This window comes from Geotrypetes seraphini, chromosome 1, assembly GCF_902459505.1.
Source record: "Geotrypetes seraphini chromosome 1, aGeoSer1.1, whole genome shotgun sequence".
Lineage (NCBI taxonomy): Eukaryota > Metazoa > Chordata > Amphibia > Gymnophiona > Dermophiidae > Geotrypetes > Geotrypetes seraphini.
Genome location: NC_047084.1, coordinates 324,883,725 through 324,902,379, shown reverse-complemented (window position 1 = coordinate 324,902,379; position 18,655 = coordinate 324,883,725). Strand labels below are relative to the sequence as shown.

General features: G+C 44.6%; 1 protein-coding gene across 5 annotated transcripts in view; it reads left to right on the top strand.

The window, feature by feature from the left end:
* The window catches only part of RAP1GDS1 (Rap1 GTPase-GDP dissociation stimulator 1), a 286,317-nt gene that overhangs the window by 4,623 nt on the left and 263,039 nt on the right, over positions 1-18,655 (top strand). For 4 of the 5 annotated variants that reach the window (XM_033957405.1, XM_033957396.1, XM_033957423.1 and 1 more), the window contains exons 2-3: positions 8,658-8,765; positions 18,097-18,219. In XM_033957405.1, coding sequence (XP_033813296.1) covers positions 8,658-8,765; positions 18,097-18,219 — 231 coding nt within the window. Of the gene's footprint in view, positions 1-8,657; positions 8,766-18,096; positions 18,282-18,655 lie in introns of those variants that run through there. The other variant, XM_033957433.1, reaches the window with a different exon arrangement.

Sequence of the window (18,655 nt, the reverse complement as noted above, 5' to 3'; positions counted from 1 at the left end):
ATCCAACACAATAGCATTTAATTTTTAAAAAGGAGTCTATGATAACTTGAGGAGAATGGTGAAAAAGAAACTTAGAGGAGAAGCTGCAAAGGTCCAACATTTAGAACAGGGAGCTGGTTTGGTTTACAAGTGAGGCGAATGAAGCCATTAGAGATATAAGAGAATCCTTCAGAAAGTTGAAGAAGGATCCGACTGAAAATAATAAGAAATAGCACAAGGAATGGCACTGATAAGGAAGGCAAAGAGAGACCTTGAAAAGAAGATTTCATTGAAAGCAAAAACTTTTTTAGGTATATTAAAAGCAAGAAGCCAGAAAAAGAATCAGTTGGACCGCTAGATGACTGTAGAGTAAAAGGGGCACTCAGGGAGACAAGGCCATAGCAGAGAGATTAAATGAATAATTCTTTGCTCAGTATTCACCTAGGAAGATATGGGAGAGATAATGGTGCCAGAAATGGTATTCAATTCTGATGGGCCAGAGAAACTGAAACAAATCTTCGTAACACTATAAGATGTAATGAGGAAATTTGACAAATTGAATAGTAGCAAGTATCCTGGACCAGATGGTATACTTCCCAGAGTTACTGATACAATTGAAAAATGAACTTGCACAGCTGTTGTTTTTTTTATAAATTATCTTTAAAATCCAGCATAGTACCTTGCCAATGTAACACTGATTTTTAAGAAGGGTTCCAGAGGTGATCCAGGAAATTATAGATTGGTGAGTCTGATGTCGGTGCGGGGCAAAATGGTAGAGACTATTATAAAGAGCAAAATGACAGAGCATATAAATAAGCATGGATTAATGAGATAGATTTAGTCTTGGGAAATATTGACTCACCAATCTGCAATATTTCTTTGAAGGGGTGAATGAACATGTAGATAAAAGTAATGTCCTATTACGGATTAAGAACTGGTTGAAAGATATAAAAAGAGAGTAGGGTTATATGGTCAATATTATCAATGGAGAAGGGTAAATATTCAGTTCCAGGAGTCTGTGCTGGGTTCACTGCTTTTTAATATATTTATCAATGATCTAGAGATGGAATAACTAATGTGATAATTAAATTTGATGATGACACAAAAGTTTTTTTAAAGTTGTTAAATTGCAAAAGGATTGTGAATAATTGCAAGAGGACCTTGCAAGAATGGGAGACTAGGCATCAAAATGACTGATGATGTTTAATGTGAGCAAGTGCAAAGTGATGCATGTGGGAAAGAGGAACCCGAACTATAGCTACGTGATGCAGGGTTCTATGTTAGGAGTCACTGCCCAGCAAAAGGATCTAGGTGTCATCGTTGATGATATGTTGAAACCATCAGCTCAGTATGCTGCAGCAGCTAATAAAGCAAATAAAATGTTAGGAATTATTAGGAAAGGAATGGAAAACAAAGATGAAAATGTTATAATGCCTTTGTATCGCTCTATGGTTTGGCTGCACCTTGAATACTGTGTACAATTTTGGTTGCCACATCTCAAAAAAGTGGAATTAGAAAAGGTAAAAAGAAGGGTGACAAAAATGATAGAAAGGATGGGATGACTTCCCTATGAGGAAAGGCTAAAGTGGTTAGGGCTCTTTAGCCTGGAGAAGAGAAGGCTCAGGAAAGATATGTTTGAGGTGTATAAAATACTGAGTGGAGTAGAACGGGTAGATGTGAATCGTTTATTTACTCTTTCCAAAAATATTAGTACAGTACTAGGAAGCATGCAATAAAGTTACTAAGTAGTAGATTTAAAACAAACTGGAGAAAATCATTTCTTCACTCAATGAGTAATTAAATACTGGAATTCATGCTGGAGAATGTGGTGAAAGCAGTTAGCTTAGCATGGTTTAAAAAAGGTTTGGATAATTTCCTAAATGAGAAGTGCATAAGCTATTATTAAGATGGCTTGGAGAAATCCACTGCTTATGTTGAACATAGTGGTGGAGAGAAGGGAGGAAGAGATGCAGCATTGTGTTGGATAGGGTTGATAGAAGGAGAAATGTTGGGCATGAGGCAGGTTGGGAAGGATGAGAGAAGGAGAAATGTTGCACTTGGCAATAGAGGGGGTGGGAGAGATGTGCCCTGAATCCTCCCCCCCCCACCTCTCTCGCTCCTTTCCTACTCCTTTTGTAGCAAGGGAGGGAATGAGAGAGAAAGATGGTAAACAGTAAGAGAGAGAAAGGGAGACATGTCGCACATAGGGGTGAAGGAGAGAGAAAGAAATTCAGAAGAAAGAGAAACTGGAACCAACTTAATGGAAAAAAAATAAATCTCCAGACAACAAAGATTAAAAAAAAAAAGAATTTTTTGACTGAAATATGTTAGCTTTGGGAAATGTATATAGCAGACATCTTTGTATTCTGTTCAACAGAAAATGAAATGCATTTCTGGTTTTATTTCTCAAGTGATGAAGTACTTGCTGATTCTTGCTGTAGCTGGTGGTGATCCCCAAGCACCACCAGCTGAGGTCCTTCTTCAAATGTGACCAGAACTCCCTTCTACCAAGTGTAAAAGCAGTCACTGACAGCATCTTTGAGTCACTGAGGTGCCAGCATCTATGACGTGGGGATGCTGCTGCTGCCTGTCAAGCTTGGTAAAAGGGATTTTGACCACCTTCAGAGGAAGTCTTCAGCTGACATAGCTTAAAGGGGGTGGCCTAAGGGATCTGGCCACTCCCAATGCATCCCAGAATACATTGGGAGACAGGCCTAAGATTCCGGTTGGCTCAGGTGCCTAAGGCCCCTCCTAAGGGAGAGGCCTTAAGTGCGTGGCCAATCAATGCCTTATACCACTCCCTGGTGCATCTCACGATGCATAGGGAAGGAGCAGGCCTGCCATTCAGTGGAGGCAGGCCTGCCAGCTGGAGGGAAGAAGCATCCTTCCGGCCAGCCAACTTATAAAGGTACTGTAAGGTCCAGGTGGGCTTGTGGGGGGGGGGGTTTCAAGGAGCATGACCGTCAATGGGGGGAAGGGGTATTGGCAGGAAGGAATGGGCATCCCTTCTGCCGGTGGATGTCTGAGTGAGGTGGACATTCCTCCTGCTGTGGACATTTGGGGGTGGGGGGCCAGCTTTGAGTTTTCCTGCAGGAGGGACTGGGCAACCCACATCTAAAAGGTCTTGTCGTCGTCGTCCCCCGAACTCCCCCAAAATGACAGGAGAGATGCCCACTCCTCCTGCCACGAAGGACCTTTCCCCTCCCTCAAAAAAAATGGCAGGAAGGATACCCACTCCCTCCTGCCATGAAGGACCCCCCAAAAAAAATGTAAGAGGGATGCTCACTCCCTCCTGCCACCGGAGGCCCCCCTCCCCATACCTTTTAAAAGTTGGGAGCAGGAGGTGTGCTCAGTACCTTCTGCTCCTACTGCCGCCTCTGACAATGTTGGGCCTTAAGCACCTTTCCTTGGGAGATGCCTGAAATGTCTGAGCCATTCAGGTCCCTCCGTTGTGTGCGATAGAACCACTAGCATGGCTATGTAAAAGGACCCCTAAGTGTGACATACATGAAATAATAGGGGAAATGGGGAGGGGGTACTTTATCCTATCATTATAGCTTTGACGGCTAGCAGGAGAGGAGGAGAGAGGTTGGCTGCCTTGCTGAAATAGTGACTAGGGGTGGTAGCTAACTGACTTGCAGAGTAGGGGGAGGCTAGGGCTGGCTGATTACAAGGGTGAAAGGTAGACTAGATGATGACGGGGGCAAGGATAGGGGAAGAGGAGGGAGGTTGCTGCTGTGTATTTCTGGCTATAGCATTCAGGAGTGACTTAAGGGCAATCTACTAAGCTTCACAATAGCCTCGGTGATCTAGCATAGACCTAAGAAAAGAATCCCTCCCCCCACTGCTCTTTATTTTAGTGGAGGCTGTGAGAGAAAGGGGGTTGAGAGATATCTCAATTGTTGGCTGCTAAATTTTGGTGCTGGCTCTTTAGATTTAAGAAAAAATTTCAAGGCCTGCTCTGAACCATTGACCTTTTATCAAGTACAGTGGAACGCTGATTATCCGAACTCCAATTATCTGGATTGCTTCGGGGGTCATCAGCCCAGCCTAGTGCCCCCTCCCCCCCCGAACTGGGAGACTTTCCCCCACAAGAAAAGGCAGCATTCCCCCTCCCAGACCCAGAGAAAAAACCCCAGGCCTACCTTGTTTCCCTGGTGGTCTAGCAGTAGCACTGGAGCAGGAGCAATCCTACTCGATGCTACCCATGCTCTGTCTTTCCTCTGGGTCCAGGAGGGGGAATGCTGCCTTTTCTTGTCAGGGGGAGGTGAGTGCACTGAAGGTATGCTTTATTAACAATTATTAAAACAAAAGAAAAAAAATTAATGTACAATCATCCAGATTTTTGATTATCTGGACTACCTTCTGTCGAGGTTAGTCCGGTTAATCGGCGTTCCAATGTATTGGCTTCCCCTAATGTATTTGGTTTGCAGGTTTAAATACTCTTTCTGAAGATCCCATGGATACAGTGTTCAGAATTGCTGCTCACATTTATATGTAGTCTCACGTATTCTACTTACCTTTTAACTTTAAAGCCTAAATCTATGACAATGGAAACAGTTAAGCTTCTGCACATCAGCACTTTCTTTATTCTATAAGTGTATTATTATTTTTATATGCAAGTTGATGGCGACATAGGAGTGGGAATAATCACTGAGCACAACCCTATTTTGCCTTTCTGATTAAATGCATGAATAGATTATTAGATTTTCAATAAACAAAATGCTTTGACAGCTGTCACTGCCGTGCACATTTAATAATGATGCTTACTTGTACTTCACTGTAATTTTTTTTTTTTTAGATGTACAAAATTTGTTGGTCTGGAGGTGTTTGTGCATTCAGTTGCATTTTGACTTTCCCTCTTTTTTCTCAGATGATTTAAAAAGCACGCCTAACAGGCAAAATTTTTCTGTTCGAGGTTCAAGCAGTCCCTGAGTTAATAACAAGTTATGTTTTTAAAGATATTCTTAAGTCAGATTTGTATGTAACTCAGCACTTGTAGATTTTAAGATTCTTGCTGCTTACCTCTGCTCCCAGCTGACAAAAGGACCAATTGTCCCTACCAGTGTTCCTTCTAAGGTACAGCATGCACAACCACATACTGTTCTTAATGTGGTCATGCATCATTCCTGAATCTTGTACAGGAGAAGTGTAGGAGTCTATGCCACTGGAAATACTGCTCAGTGAAATCAAATAAAGCCGCACCTGTGTTCTTAAGTATGAGTCATACTTAAGTCAGGTGTCTGTAACTCAAGGATTGTTTGTACTCTGTTGTGGAATACCCTGTCATTTACTAAGGTTCGCCAACCAACATAGCACATGTTAAATGCTAAAAATGTCCATTATATTCCTAGGGACGTCATAGTATTTGGCGCATGCTAAATCGATTTGCATACTTTAGAAAAAAGGACCTCCTAAGTGAGTTTGATACATTTCATAAGTTAGTTAAAGCCTGATTTTTAGGCTAGTTTTTTGTATTAGCTTATGTTATTTGTAGCATTTCCTTTGTGTGTGTTTGAATTGTAAACTGGGAATTGCAAGGAAGGAGAAAAATCCACCCTGGAAGGAGAAACATCCACAGAAAAAAAGGGCAAACGAGATGGCTAGTCAGTCCACAGGGAAACTTTATTATAACAATCCCAACAAGGATCCAAGTTTCGACAATATAAAGATTGTCTTCTTCAGGACACTTATACTACATAAAACAATTAAAATATAAATATACAAATATATTACATTAAGAAACAAGTTAAAATGGTATCAAAGCATGCATAAAAAAAACATAGGTGTGCATCGAATCAATCAAAAAAAGATAATGCAAAAATGGCAAAGCTTAGCAAGGTGACAAAACAGAACCTTTTTGGAAAATATAGATTGAACAAATGAAATAAAAAAAAAGGCCTGAAAATAACTCAAACATAAAAAAGCAATAAATAGAGTGAAATGATTAAAGAAAACACCAACAGTGAGAACTGTTGTCTTTGCCTTCTCTTCCCCTTTCTTTTTTCTTTTAATTCTCTCTGTTGAAATTCTGCTATATCTTTTTTGAGATAGGGTGACCAGAATTGCATACAGTATTCGAGGTGCAGCTGTACCATAGAGCAATATAAAGGCATTATAACATTTTTGTTTCCAGTATTTTCTCTACCTCTAGTAGATGGTAAGTTGTTCAGGCTTGTGGTGCTGGTCCCTGGTCTAGCTTCGTGGTTTGATGGCCTAGGGCACTTAGACCTGCTTTTATCAAGCCATAGTAGAGCATTTTAGCGCTGGTCAGCGAGGTAAATGCTCTGATGCTTATTCAATTCCTATGGATGTTGGGGCATGTACCTTGCTGGCCAGTGCTAAAATGCTCTACCGTGGCTGGATAAAAGGGGGCCTTAGTTCGGTAGAGCCTAATGGTTGCTCCCAGTTACCCACTCCCTGGACCAGACCTGGTTGGAAATGGACCTGCACTCCTCTGCACCCAGTCAACATCAACTGGGTGAAATGCTTGGCTCATCCCTATGGGACTCTGCTGGAGGGGTGTGGGTCCTCATTCCCCCTCCCTTCATAGCCAGTATATCCTGTCTGGGTGTTCTTTCCCCTGGGTTTCCCTGCAGCCCCAGACTATTAAAAGGGTTTGGTCCTGCCTGGTTTAGCTTTATTCCTCCACTAGGGAATAATGCTAAAACCTTCCCTTCCCTCACTCCTTCCTCCTCACAAAACCAAGAATGCAACCTAAGAGAGCAGGGGGACAGAGGAGATCAGCCCAAGTGTGCATGCAAGTTACATGGTGGGGCATGCCTGCTGGCAGACACTCTTCCATCTGCAAGAGCTGGCAGCTTGGCACAGTTCCCAGCTCTATCTATTCCTCCTGCAATGGAGTCATGTGTGGTAGAGCTGCCTGCTCTACCCCTGCATTGAAATGTCTGTACTGACCTTTGCAGAAATGGTGGTCATGCTCGCTTCTCTGTCTTTTCTCCTGCTGCTGTTTTATTGCAGCAGGAAAGGTCTCAGCCTTCATTGAGGTTTGAGATGGTGAGCTCTTCTCTTCTACCCACCCCAGGTCTGCCTGTAAGGAGGGGGGCTCCTAGGGGCTTTTAGCTCTTTTTAGCTTCAGAGATTACTCCAGATTGTTAAGCAAGTCCTGTAGGTGGAGGTTATCCCGTTGACCAGTGGTGGGCCCCTAGGAGCTGGAAAACTCTTGGCTGGGGCCCCATTCCTGAGATGCAAGTGCCATTGTTACTAATAATTATTGCCCACGTTCTCTATATTAAAATATGTTATAAAAATTATTATCTCCACTAATAAAATATATCGCTCTCATAGAGAGGAATATATTTTATAAAGAACTATTAATTTGGGGAAAGTTAGCTCGCTTGATTAAAACAGCTGTGTAATAACAATTACTTATTCAAGAACTAAGACTCCTGTAAGCAAATTGAAAATTTATTTAAAAGCATTAAAAACCAAGCAGGTAGGCAGTTGTTACAAATGAGCTACTAATTAACAGCCATACACAGGCAAAATTTCTCTAAGTTCAAAGTTATTCACACATGTGGGATGAAAAGTCTTTAGAAGGCCAAGCAAAGACCGCATGGCCCAGTAAAACAGCATGGTGATCCAAGGAGAAGAATTGTAGCTTGATCCAGGCTGGTTCCTAGGGGAGAGAGAGCATCTTTTCCCCCTGAGAATGGATTTGCTTCATTTTTATAAGGCTGAAACCTGTTCTAAAAATAAAATCCTAGGTCTGTTCTAAAAATAGAATACTAGGTCTTTGATGGATGATGACCTGGGAGGAGCCTGAGATGCCTCAGCCAATCAGTGCCTTAGGCCTTTCCCCGTGCATCATATGATACGCCGAGGCGGGGCCTAAGGCCGCTATTGGGCGGTGGCCAGAAGGAGGAGCGGGAGGATTTTCCTCCTGCTCCCGAAGATTGGCGTAGGAGCAGGAGGGTCCGGGCACCCCTCCTACTCCCGAAGATGGAGGAAGCCTTCGGGAGCCTTGTCACAAGGCGCAGGAGGAACCGGGCACCCCTCCTGCTCCCAACTATTTTAAAGGTACCGGAAACAGGTCCAGACCTTTTGTCAAACTTGACTATGTTACTGGCTTAACTACATTTGATGATGAAATCTAAAGTTGGGGGGAGAGGGGTTGGTTGACTGAAAAAAATACTTTTACAGTATTTAATTCTAGATACCTTTTGGAATTTCTGTTAATTTGTTCTACACCAGTGGTCTCAAACTCAAACCCTTTGCAGGGCCACATTTTGGATTTGTAGGTACCTGGAGGGCCTCAGAAAAAATAGTTAATGTCTTATTAAAGAAATTACAATTTTGCAAGAGGTAAAACTCTATAGTTTATAAATCTTTCTTGTCGGCTAAGTCTTAATAATAATATTGTAATTTATAGTTAAAGAGACATGATCAAGAAACTGTTTTAGTTTACTTTTGTGATTATGATAAACATACCAAGGGCCTCAAACTAGTACCTGGCGGGCCGCGAGTTTGAGACCACTGTTCTATACTTTGTGACTGGATTCTTCTCTATGCTTAAGCTATTGCTCATAAGGGAATTGTTCAGTCTCTTTTTCTCTCGTTTTAAAATTATTATTCTTTCCTGCATTTTGCAAATGATTTTAGTAGCTGAATTACAACATTGATTTTTTATTCTTCCTTTTTGTGTGTTAACTGAACAGATAATTTAAGTGATGCCTTGAAGAAACTGAAACTAACAGCTGCTGATAGTACTGCAGATAGTTTGGAAGGATGTTTGGATTGCTTGCTCCAAGCTTTGGCTCAAAACAGTAAGTTCAATAGTTTTACCTTTTTATAAGGAAACTTTATTCCTTTTGGTTTATAACTTACCCTTAAATTTAAATCCTGTTATAAATCCTGATGGACTGCTGAGTAAAAGTAGTAGACCTGCCACTGCTGGTAAAGAATCAGCTGGGAAATTGACTTAAACTATGGGTGGGAGAAGGGGCAGTTATGGGATAAATGGATAAATTATATGTTTATATAAAGTTAATAAGAACATAAGAATTGCCGCTGCTGGGTCAGACCAGTGGTCCATCGTGCCCAGCAGTCCACTCCCGCAGCGGCCCTTAGGTCAAAGAGCAGTGCCCTAACTGAGTATAGTCTTACCTGCGTACGTTCTGGTTCAGCGGGAACGTGTCCAACTTTCTCTCCCCTCTTACCTCTCTTTACAGTCGCCTTGAGCCTGTATAGGTATGAGCGATGCACAAATAGAAGATTAGATTAGATTTGTCTTGAATCCCTAGAGGGTGTTCTCCCCTATAACAGCCTCCGGAAGAGCGTTCCAGATTTCTACCACTCTCTGGGTGAAGAAGAACTTCCTTACGTTTGTATGGAATCTATCCCCTTTTAACTTTAGAGAGTGCCCTCTCGTTCTCTCTACCTTGGAGAGGGTGAACAACCTGTCTTTATCTACTAAGTCTATTCCCTTCATTATCTTGAATGTTTTAATCATGTCCCCTCTCAATCTCCACTTTTTAAGGGAGAAGAGGCCCAGTTTCTCTAATCTCTCACTGTACGGCAGCTCCTCCAGTTTTCTGATTCCCACCCATACCAAGTTCAATGTTTGAATTACAGGCTTTTAAGCCAATTAATAATATTGGGGGAATTTTATTAGCAAGACTAGGGGCTAGATTCACTAAGCCCACCGATCGTGTTTGCAATCGTGTACCAACCCGATTTTCCTCCGACCCGATTCACTAACCTCGTGGTCGATCAACCTCCGATCCGATCCACACATGCAAATGAGGGGAAACGGCATGCAAAGTAGGAAGGCAGCGATTTACTAAACAAAATCAGGAACACCAACTTGGCTGGCCAATCAAAAAAGAAGCGAGTGTTGAGGACCAGTCGCTCATGTCCTTTCCAACTATCCTGCTCTCTGCCGCACTGCTCTCATAATGTATGCAGCCATACTTGCGAGCCCGTGGTTTTAACCCGTGGGTTTAAAGCGAGGCTGCACTATGGTGTATTCTGTTCCATAGTGCAGCCCCGCTTTAAACCTGTGGGTTTAAACCCGCTTATACAGGTGCCAAAGGGCAGCTGCAGTTAAAGCAAAAATCTGCGTTGAAAACCACACAAACAAAATAGAGCAATGGGAGGAACTTCTGCCACTAAAAAATTTACCCAGATAATTTGGAGCGGAAGGGGAAAAAAATGGTGAGCAAATTTTTTCTGACGTGCACAATAATATCCTTGAACTGTTCCTGGTGAAAATACAAGAAAAGGAACCAAAGCGCTGAAAAGCCACCTGTGCGTTTAAGATGACAGAGAGCCACCCACTCAGCAATGCCGTCCTGCAGCACCAGTCACATGAGTAGCTTGGCGCCTAGAAAGCGGGACATGTATTCGCTGCCAGGCAGGGCAGTAGCAGAAATGACAAAGCGGAAGAATGCTGGAGCCGGCGAGAGGGAAATCAGGAGAGCAAGTGCATGTGCAGACCATCCACAGGCAAAGAAGATCTTCTGTGCATGCATCGCTCTGGGGTTGGTGTGGGGCGTGCCTCCAATCGCGTCCATTTGCATGCAGACCCTTTGTGAATCGGTCGCCCAGCCATGGATCGAGAAGATTAGTGAATCTAGGACTAACCCTTTTCAGTAGACTTGTAAATTCCAGGTCCTTTGCAATTTATTGGAAGCATCTGAGGCAGCAAGTCCTTTCCTTCTTTCCGGCTGCACAGAAAAGTTGATGTAGTACATCGCAACTTGATTGTCTGTGCACAGCAGGAGGACTTGAGGAAAGAGAAGGTGTTGGAAGGCTTTGAGGGCATAGAACATTGCCCTGAGCTCCAGGAAATTGATGTGGTGCTTCATTTCCTGAGCAGTCCAAAGGCCCTGCGTTTGGAATTTGTTCAAATGAGCCCCCCAGGCATAAGGGGAGGCGTCGGTGGTAATGATGAGTTGATGAGGAGGTAGATGGAATAGAAGACCTCTGGAGAGATTTGAAGATATCAACCACCATTGAAGAGACTGACGAAGAGATGATGTCACAGATATGTGTCGTGAGCAAGGATCCGTCGCTTGGGACCACTGGGTAGCCAGGGTCCATTGCGGAGTGCACAGGTGAAGACGTGCCAAGGCTCCTTCACAGAACTGTGAGTAAAGCCCCATTATTTCCTATGGGAAAATCAGGGTGGGTCTGAAAATCTTAATTTTGAGGGTTTCTAGGATTAAGGTTTACGTCTCCCACCTCCAAAACCCCTTTTTCTGTGTTTTTGAATTTTCATATAAATCTCCACAGACCGTTTTTGTCACAAATTTACTGGTAGTGGCCATCTTGACTTTCAGTTGATCTTTTTTTCAAAAGTCTCTATTTGTCTCAAAATCCCTCGATTTTCATCATAATCAACAGGGATGGGATCCTGAGGACACCATTACTTGTAAACTTTGTGCTGGATGTCCAGTGGAGGAATATCTGTGTACCGTAGTGCACGCAAGGGAGGGGCATAAGGTTTGAGTGTAGCCCCATCCATGTCCTCCAGGGCTGGTGAACCTCTGTGGGTCCAAGAAATAAGTCAAAAGTCCTATCTGGAGCCCCTATTTCACGATGACACGAAGCGGAGGCACGTGGAGTCTGCGGCACTCACAAGTGCCTAGCCAGAGGTTCTGCAGGCTTCATCTGCTTCCCCTGTACAAGGCTTCTCCCCAGAATTTGTAAATATTATGTGGAGAGCCTTTCTGATTAGGCCAAGACAGATAGCGCAGCCTGCATGATTGTAGCCATTAGCCCAAAGAGCATTCTCTCCTCCGGTATCTGCATCTTGATTAAACAAGCTGGGCCCTGGCTCCAGTGACCTTTCAGACCCAGACTGACTGAATTGGAGGTCAGATTCTATGCCACTTTTGTTTTAGGGCTTGGATACAGTTCTGGAAGACTGGTTCTCTGTTTGGGTCCAGAAGTCAAGAGGCCTCCCTGGCGCTTAACTAAGGGGAACAACCCTCAAATCTGCTGCCTCTTCAAGTTGGTCTTTGTCCACCACTTAATTGCTGATACTATTAAAGAGTTGAATCTGGAAGCTCTACCCTCCACTTCTTAGTGTGCAGTCATGAGTGGGCCTAACGCTCAGACCTCCTTTTTTGTCCGCATCCGGACATTACTGCCCTGGTTATGGAGCAGTGGGAGACCCTGAAGGGATCTTTGAAGATTGCCAGGGTCATGTCCAGGCTTTATCCCATGGCACTGGAGTTCCAGCAACTATTTGACCAGCCAATGGTGGACTTGGCAGTGGCTCAGGTCACCAAATGTACAGCTCAGAACCGCAAGGTGGACATGATATTGAAAAAACAATTTGAAGCTCTTGCTCTGGGGATCAAAGCTGCTGCTGCTTCATTTGCTGCTTGGGCCTGCCAGACTGTGGTGACAGCCCTCTGCAGAGGAGGAAGCCTGCCCCCAGCTTGTGCCGGAATGGGTGGATTATGTGGTAGATACCATATATGACCTTATCAGAGTTATGAGCAAGGCTGGATAAGTATGAGGAAAGACTGGATAAGTTGCAGCTATACTCACTCGAGGAGCGTAGAGAGAGGGGAGACATGATTGAGACGTTCAAATATGTCACGGGCCGTATTGAGGTAGAAGAGGATATCTTTTTTCTTAAAGAACCTACGGCGACAAGAGGACACCCGTTGAAACTCAGGGATGGGAGATTTCATAGTGACACCAAGAAGTACTTCTTCACCGAAAGGGTGGTTGATCATTGGAATAGTCTTCCACTGCAGGTAATTCAGGCCAGCAGCACGCTGGACTTTAAGAGAAAGTGGGATAAGCATGTGGGATCACTTCAGGGAAGAATTTAGGAGGTGGGTCATTAGAGTGGGCAGACTTGTTGGGCCATGGCCCTTTTCTGCCGTCATCTTCTATGTTGCTATGCTGTCTTGGCTCGCAGAATGCTCTGGATCTGGCAGTTGGCGGGTAACTCAGCATCCAAGGCGACCTTGAGCAGACTAATTTTTAAGGGGCAGATGCTTTTCGTTAAGAGCCTTGATGACCTTATTGCCAGTGTGGCGGATCACTGCCCTATGTCTCTGCTGGAAAATAGACCACACCGACCTCCAGGTGGGAGTAGAAGTAATTTTCGTCCCTCCTGTTGTTCTCGACAGTACAACCCAGAGCCCTCTGTCCAGAGGTCCTTCCAAGGTTATAGACAGTGATTCAGCAGCTACAGACACCAGCAGTCCTCAGGGTCTCGTGACAACCCACCCTTCAAAAAGCCCCCAATGACGCCAGGTTGGTGGCCGCACCTCTACATATTGGGGAACAGCTGTCCGGTGTTTCGGACAAGTGGGTGCTGGATATCATCCAAGTGGGTCATAGGATTTGAGTTTTATCTCCCTCCTCTGGATTTGTTCATCGACTCTCCAGACGGCCGGCTGGAGAAGGAGGCCAAGGTCAGAGTCACACTTCAGACTTTTGGATATTCGGGCCATAGAGCCTGTCACCGGGACTTCCCTAGACTCCTCTCTAAGGAAGTCCCTGATTGGCTGAGGTGTCCCAGACCCCTCCAAAGGGAGAAACCTGAGGCGCCTCAGCTAGTCAGGGCCTTAAGCCTCTCCCCGTGCATCAGATGATGCGCTGGGGCGGGGCCTAAGGCCGCTATTGGGTGGCGGCTGCCTGGGGAGCAGGAGCAGGAAGACTTTACTCCTGCTCCCGAAGATTGGAGTAGGAGCAGGAGGATCCGAGCACCCCTCCTGCTCCAAAAGATGGCAGCGATTCTTGACAGAAGGAGCAGGAGGGACCGGGCACCCCTCCTGCTCCCAACTATTTAGGTTCAAACAATTTTTATTGATGCATACAATAATGCGAACAATACACTGAAACACAAAAGATTCAAAGTACAAATATTGACGCATCATATGTAACAGGATATCAATTACATACAGGAGAACAGAACTGCAACAAACCCACCCTCACTCGACTCACGGCAAACAAGGCCAGAGTCAGCAGAATGGCCCCTCGAGGCCCTGGACTCTGATGAGCCCTGAAGTAGCCACTCCACCTCCCTTCCCCAACCATCCCCAATACATAAACCTGTAACTAAATGCTAGAACCATACAAACCTGCCCCATCCACCCTCCCCCAAACTCTCCTTCCCACCCCCCAGTGCTACTCCCCATCCCATCTCACCATGGATTACTAGCGCTCTATCATCCCAGTGAACTGAGCTTCCAGTTCAAGTCACCCATCGTAAAATCGCACTTTGACCCTTTGGGTATAAGGACTGCAGATACAGCTCCCAGACACTCAAGTAAACTATCTTCCGCTTCCTAGACCTACCCGCATCCCTCGCCTCCCACATAGCCAATTGATGCATCCAGTGCCAAAACGCCAGAGGGTCCGGGACCGTCCAATATTGTAGAATATATTTCCTGGCCAGGAGGCTCATCTTTGCTCCCAGCTATTTAAAAGGTACCTGGGTGGATGGGCCGGGCCCGACTGCCTGGGCCAACTAGGGTGGGCCAGAGGGTGGGAGGCCTAGGAGCAGGAGGGACTAAGAACCCATCCTGCTCCCAACATTTTGGTGCCAGAGGGCAGGCCTGTCAAAATACCTGCAGATCTGACGGTAACTCAGTTACCGACAGGTCTGTAGCAGTCGGGTTTGCCAATAGTACAACCCGACTCAAAATAGCCAAGCAATTGTTAGTGAATCAATTGCTTTGCTATTTTGCATGGGGTTTTACTAATTTGCATGGGACGATCGGGATCAGATCACTACAGGCGTTAGTGAATAGTGCAGGAAGGAAATCTGGTCATAAAAGGCTCGCAAACTGATCGGTACATGATCGGTTTGCTTAGTGAATCTAGCCCTAAGTTGGTACCTTTTAAGCAAAGGGGGGATTAAGTGACTTGCACAGGATCAGAAGGAGCTGTAGTAGTATTTGAACCAGTCTTTTCTGGTTCACAGCCTGCTGCTTACCATTAGGCCAGTGGTCTCAAACTCATGGCCTAAGGGCCACATGCAGCCCGCCAGGTATATTTGAGGCCCTCGGTATGTTTATCATGATCACAAAAGTAAAATAAAACAGTTTCTTGATCATATGTCTCTTTAGCTTATAAATTGCAATATTATTGTTAAGACTTAGCCAAAATGAAAGATTTATAGGTTATAAAGAGTTTTACCTCATGCAAAATTGTCATTTCTTTAATAAGACTATTAACTATTTTTTTCTGAGGCCCTCCAAATACCTACAAACCCAAAATGTGGTACTGCAAAGGGTTTGAGTTTGAGGCCACTGTTGTAGAGGAAGCAGTCAAGTACAGTCATGTTATACATAGTAATAATGGGTGATGTGGTAAACGGGGATGGGGAGGGCAGATCACTTTGGGTGCCTTCTTTGCGGGGAGCGCCGGTGCCTCTCCTGCTCCCCCCCAATATATCTTTAAATGTTTGCCAGCACAAGCAGCCTCTTCCATTTGTTGCTTGCGCCAGTGTTGGCTCCCTTCTGATGTCACTTCCTGACCGCGGGACCAGGGAGCCAAGGTGGGCACAAGCAACTGGTGGAAGGTGCTGCTTGTGCTGAACATTTCAAGAGGTACATGGGGGTCAGAGTGGGGGCAATCAAGTGATGGGGAAGAGTGGGGGAGTGCCCAAGCAGTGGGGGGGGGGGCACCAACCTTCCTCGCTACAGCATTAGTAGTAATTCCTGCATCTCATGGCACCTGAGTAGATCACCCATCCCCGTGGCTACAGTGGTCCCTATGAAGAGCTGACAATGTAAAGCTGAATGTAGAGAGATTAAGGGGACATTTTTATACTCTACCACAATGTAGGCACATTGATGCCGAGTGCTAATTCTCTAATGGCATTTTAGACACCAAGATGCAGTTGTAGAATACTAATGTAAGTCTATATTGGCGCTTACATTTCAGTGTTCCCTCTAAGCCAGTGGTCTTAAACTTGCGGCCCGTAGGCCACAAGCAGCCCGCCAGGTACTATTTTGAAGACTTCGGTATTATAAAGAATGATTCTTTATGGAAAACGTATGCCTTAAGTGTCCGGCGATCGCTATGACCTCACATAAGCGCTTTCCTGTGTCTGTATGTGATTGTGAGGTGGAGTCCAATAGCGTGCAGACACAGGAAAGCGCTTGCGTGAGGTTACAGCAGTGAGGTGGGCAATGTTCCAGAACGTAAGGTAACCATTGGAGGCAGTGCAGCTTGTGCGTTGTGTCCGGTGCTGGAGGAGGTGAGAGCTGAAGGCGGTTGCGAATGTGACCGCCGGACACTTAAGGCACAAGTTTTCCATAAAGAATCATTCTTTATATTATCAAGGGCCTCAAAATAGTGGGTCCAAAATCTTGTCTCTTGCAGTTGATACTTTGATAGTTTTTCACTTTCTGCATGATTGTATAGCTGAAATTATCAGAAACAATTAAGGAAAGATTTATAAACTATAACTAGTTTTACCTCATGCAAAATTGTCATTTCTTTAATAAGACATTAACTGTTTTTTTTCTGCGGCCCTCCAAGTACCTACAAATCCAAAATGTGGCCCTGCAAAGGGTTTGAGTTTGAGACTGCTGCATTAGGCTGTTACCCAGTTCTGCAGCCAGCAACTCTCCCTCCTTCATGAAGAGCTGTATGAGGCACAGTTAAAAGCTCAGTCAGGGATTGATTTTTTAATAATGAATTCTCATTTAATGACTCGCTGGATAAACTAGGTTCTACTTTAATGAGAATGAAGTTAAAACTTTTCTTTAACAACTAGAATAGATCCTTCTTAGATGTGCATCCTTGAAGGATTATACTGTATTTGAAGAAATATTGAGCAGTGCTGGCAGAAAAATACTGTATAATACTTAGAAAATTATTTTATATCTTAAGTTCTGTAATTGCAGCCTTTTTAAATTTTTTTTATTTTATTTTTTTCTGTATCAGGTAAATATTTTCTGCAGTATGATTGTAGTACTGAAAATACTCAAATATAAGTCAATCCGAATATAAATTGAGACCTCCATTTTTCACCCCAAAAGGAGGAAAAATGGTTGACTCAAATATAAGATGGGGGCATAATATTCAAGTGCCATGCCCTGCCAGGATCTGCACCCAGTGTCCTCTCCCTCACGCCCTTCCTTGCCAGGCTCTGCACCCAGCCCCCTTCCCTCCCTGCCCTGCAAAGCTCTGCATCCAGCCTCTTCCCTACCAGGCTCTGCACCCAGCCCCCTTTCCTCCCTGCCCTACCAGGCTATACAGCCAGCTCCCCATCCCTGCCAGGCTATGCAGCCAGCACCCCTTACTACTTGCCAGGCTCTGCACTGTCCCCTGTCCCCCATCCCTGCAAGGCTCTGCACCGTGTCCTACCTCCTTTTCCTCCTCAGGTGGTCTAGTGGTAGGCCGGGACAGGAGAGATCCCTCCTGTCCCCCCACGTACCTCTTCTGTTATCCCCCCTCCTCTCCCCCCCCCCCCACATACCTTATCAGTCATCCCTAGTGGTCCAGCGATGTATGGGCAGGACTGCACTCCTGCCCTGCGCACCTCCTTCCAGGCTCGGGGCTCGCGGCGCACAGGCACGCAGGAGCGATCTTCTCATGCTCCCGTGCAGCCCTGACCTGGCGGCAGCCATTCAGCAAGCGGCGCAAGGCGCATGGGGGTTCAAGAAGATTGCTTCTGCATGCCTGTGTGCCCTGAGCCCAGAAGGAGGTACGCAGGGCAAGAGTTCAGTAGGGGGTAACAGACAAGGTACACGGGGGTAAAAAAAATTATTAGTGTTGGCTGGGACAGGACTGGAGATGGGAGGGATCCCTCCTGTCCCGGCCTGTTGGAGGCCTGCATCAAGTCGGGGAGGGAGTCGGGTGTTGACCTGAATATAGGACAAGACCCCCATTTTTGGGCCTTTTTTTAGCCCAAAAATCTCATCCTATATTCAGTCTTTGACCAGAGGGCCGCCGTGTGAGTGGACTGCTGGGCATGATGGACCACTGGTCTGACCCAGCAGCGGCAATTCTTATGTTCTTATATTCGAGTATATACGGTATTCTTTCAGAAAAGTTAATTTAATGTTCATTAAAGGAGAATTGTATATAAAAATCCTAGTAAATCAAATAAAACTATAAATAAAACAAATTATGAAACAAAATTTATCTTTTGTTTACTTTGTTTTATAGATATGGAAACAAGTGAAAAAATTCAGGAGAGTGGGATTCTTCAAACCTTTGCAAGTCTCTTAACTGCACAGTTTTCCTGCATGGCAAAAGTAGCTCACATCATAGCAGAAGTAGCTAAAAATGGTGAGGTTTTTCACAAGAGCTTTCTCTGCTGGAACATCTTCAGTTTTGCACATCACTTGTCAGTAGGTTTTACTTCCATTTGTTCTCATTTTATAAACATGATTTTTCATCTTGTTTCTTTAATTTTTTTTTTCTTTTTGTTATGGCTAATAATTTTTTATCCCAGGACAAGCAGGAATAATATTCTTACATGTAGGTGACATCATCCACAGAACCTGGCACTTTAAATCTTTAGGCAATGCCTGTTCCAGAGCATGTGCCAGTGCCTTCCCGCCTGACAATAGCTTGCGAAACTATCAGCTTTTAGTTTTCCTTAGAGCCAAGAAGCTATGTCTTTGGTTTTTCTTCAGTGCATCAAACTTTGAAATCTTTTTGTGCCATCCTGTTTTTAACTTATTATAGTATTCTTCATTTTTCGTGTATTTTTTTAGTCATT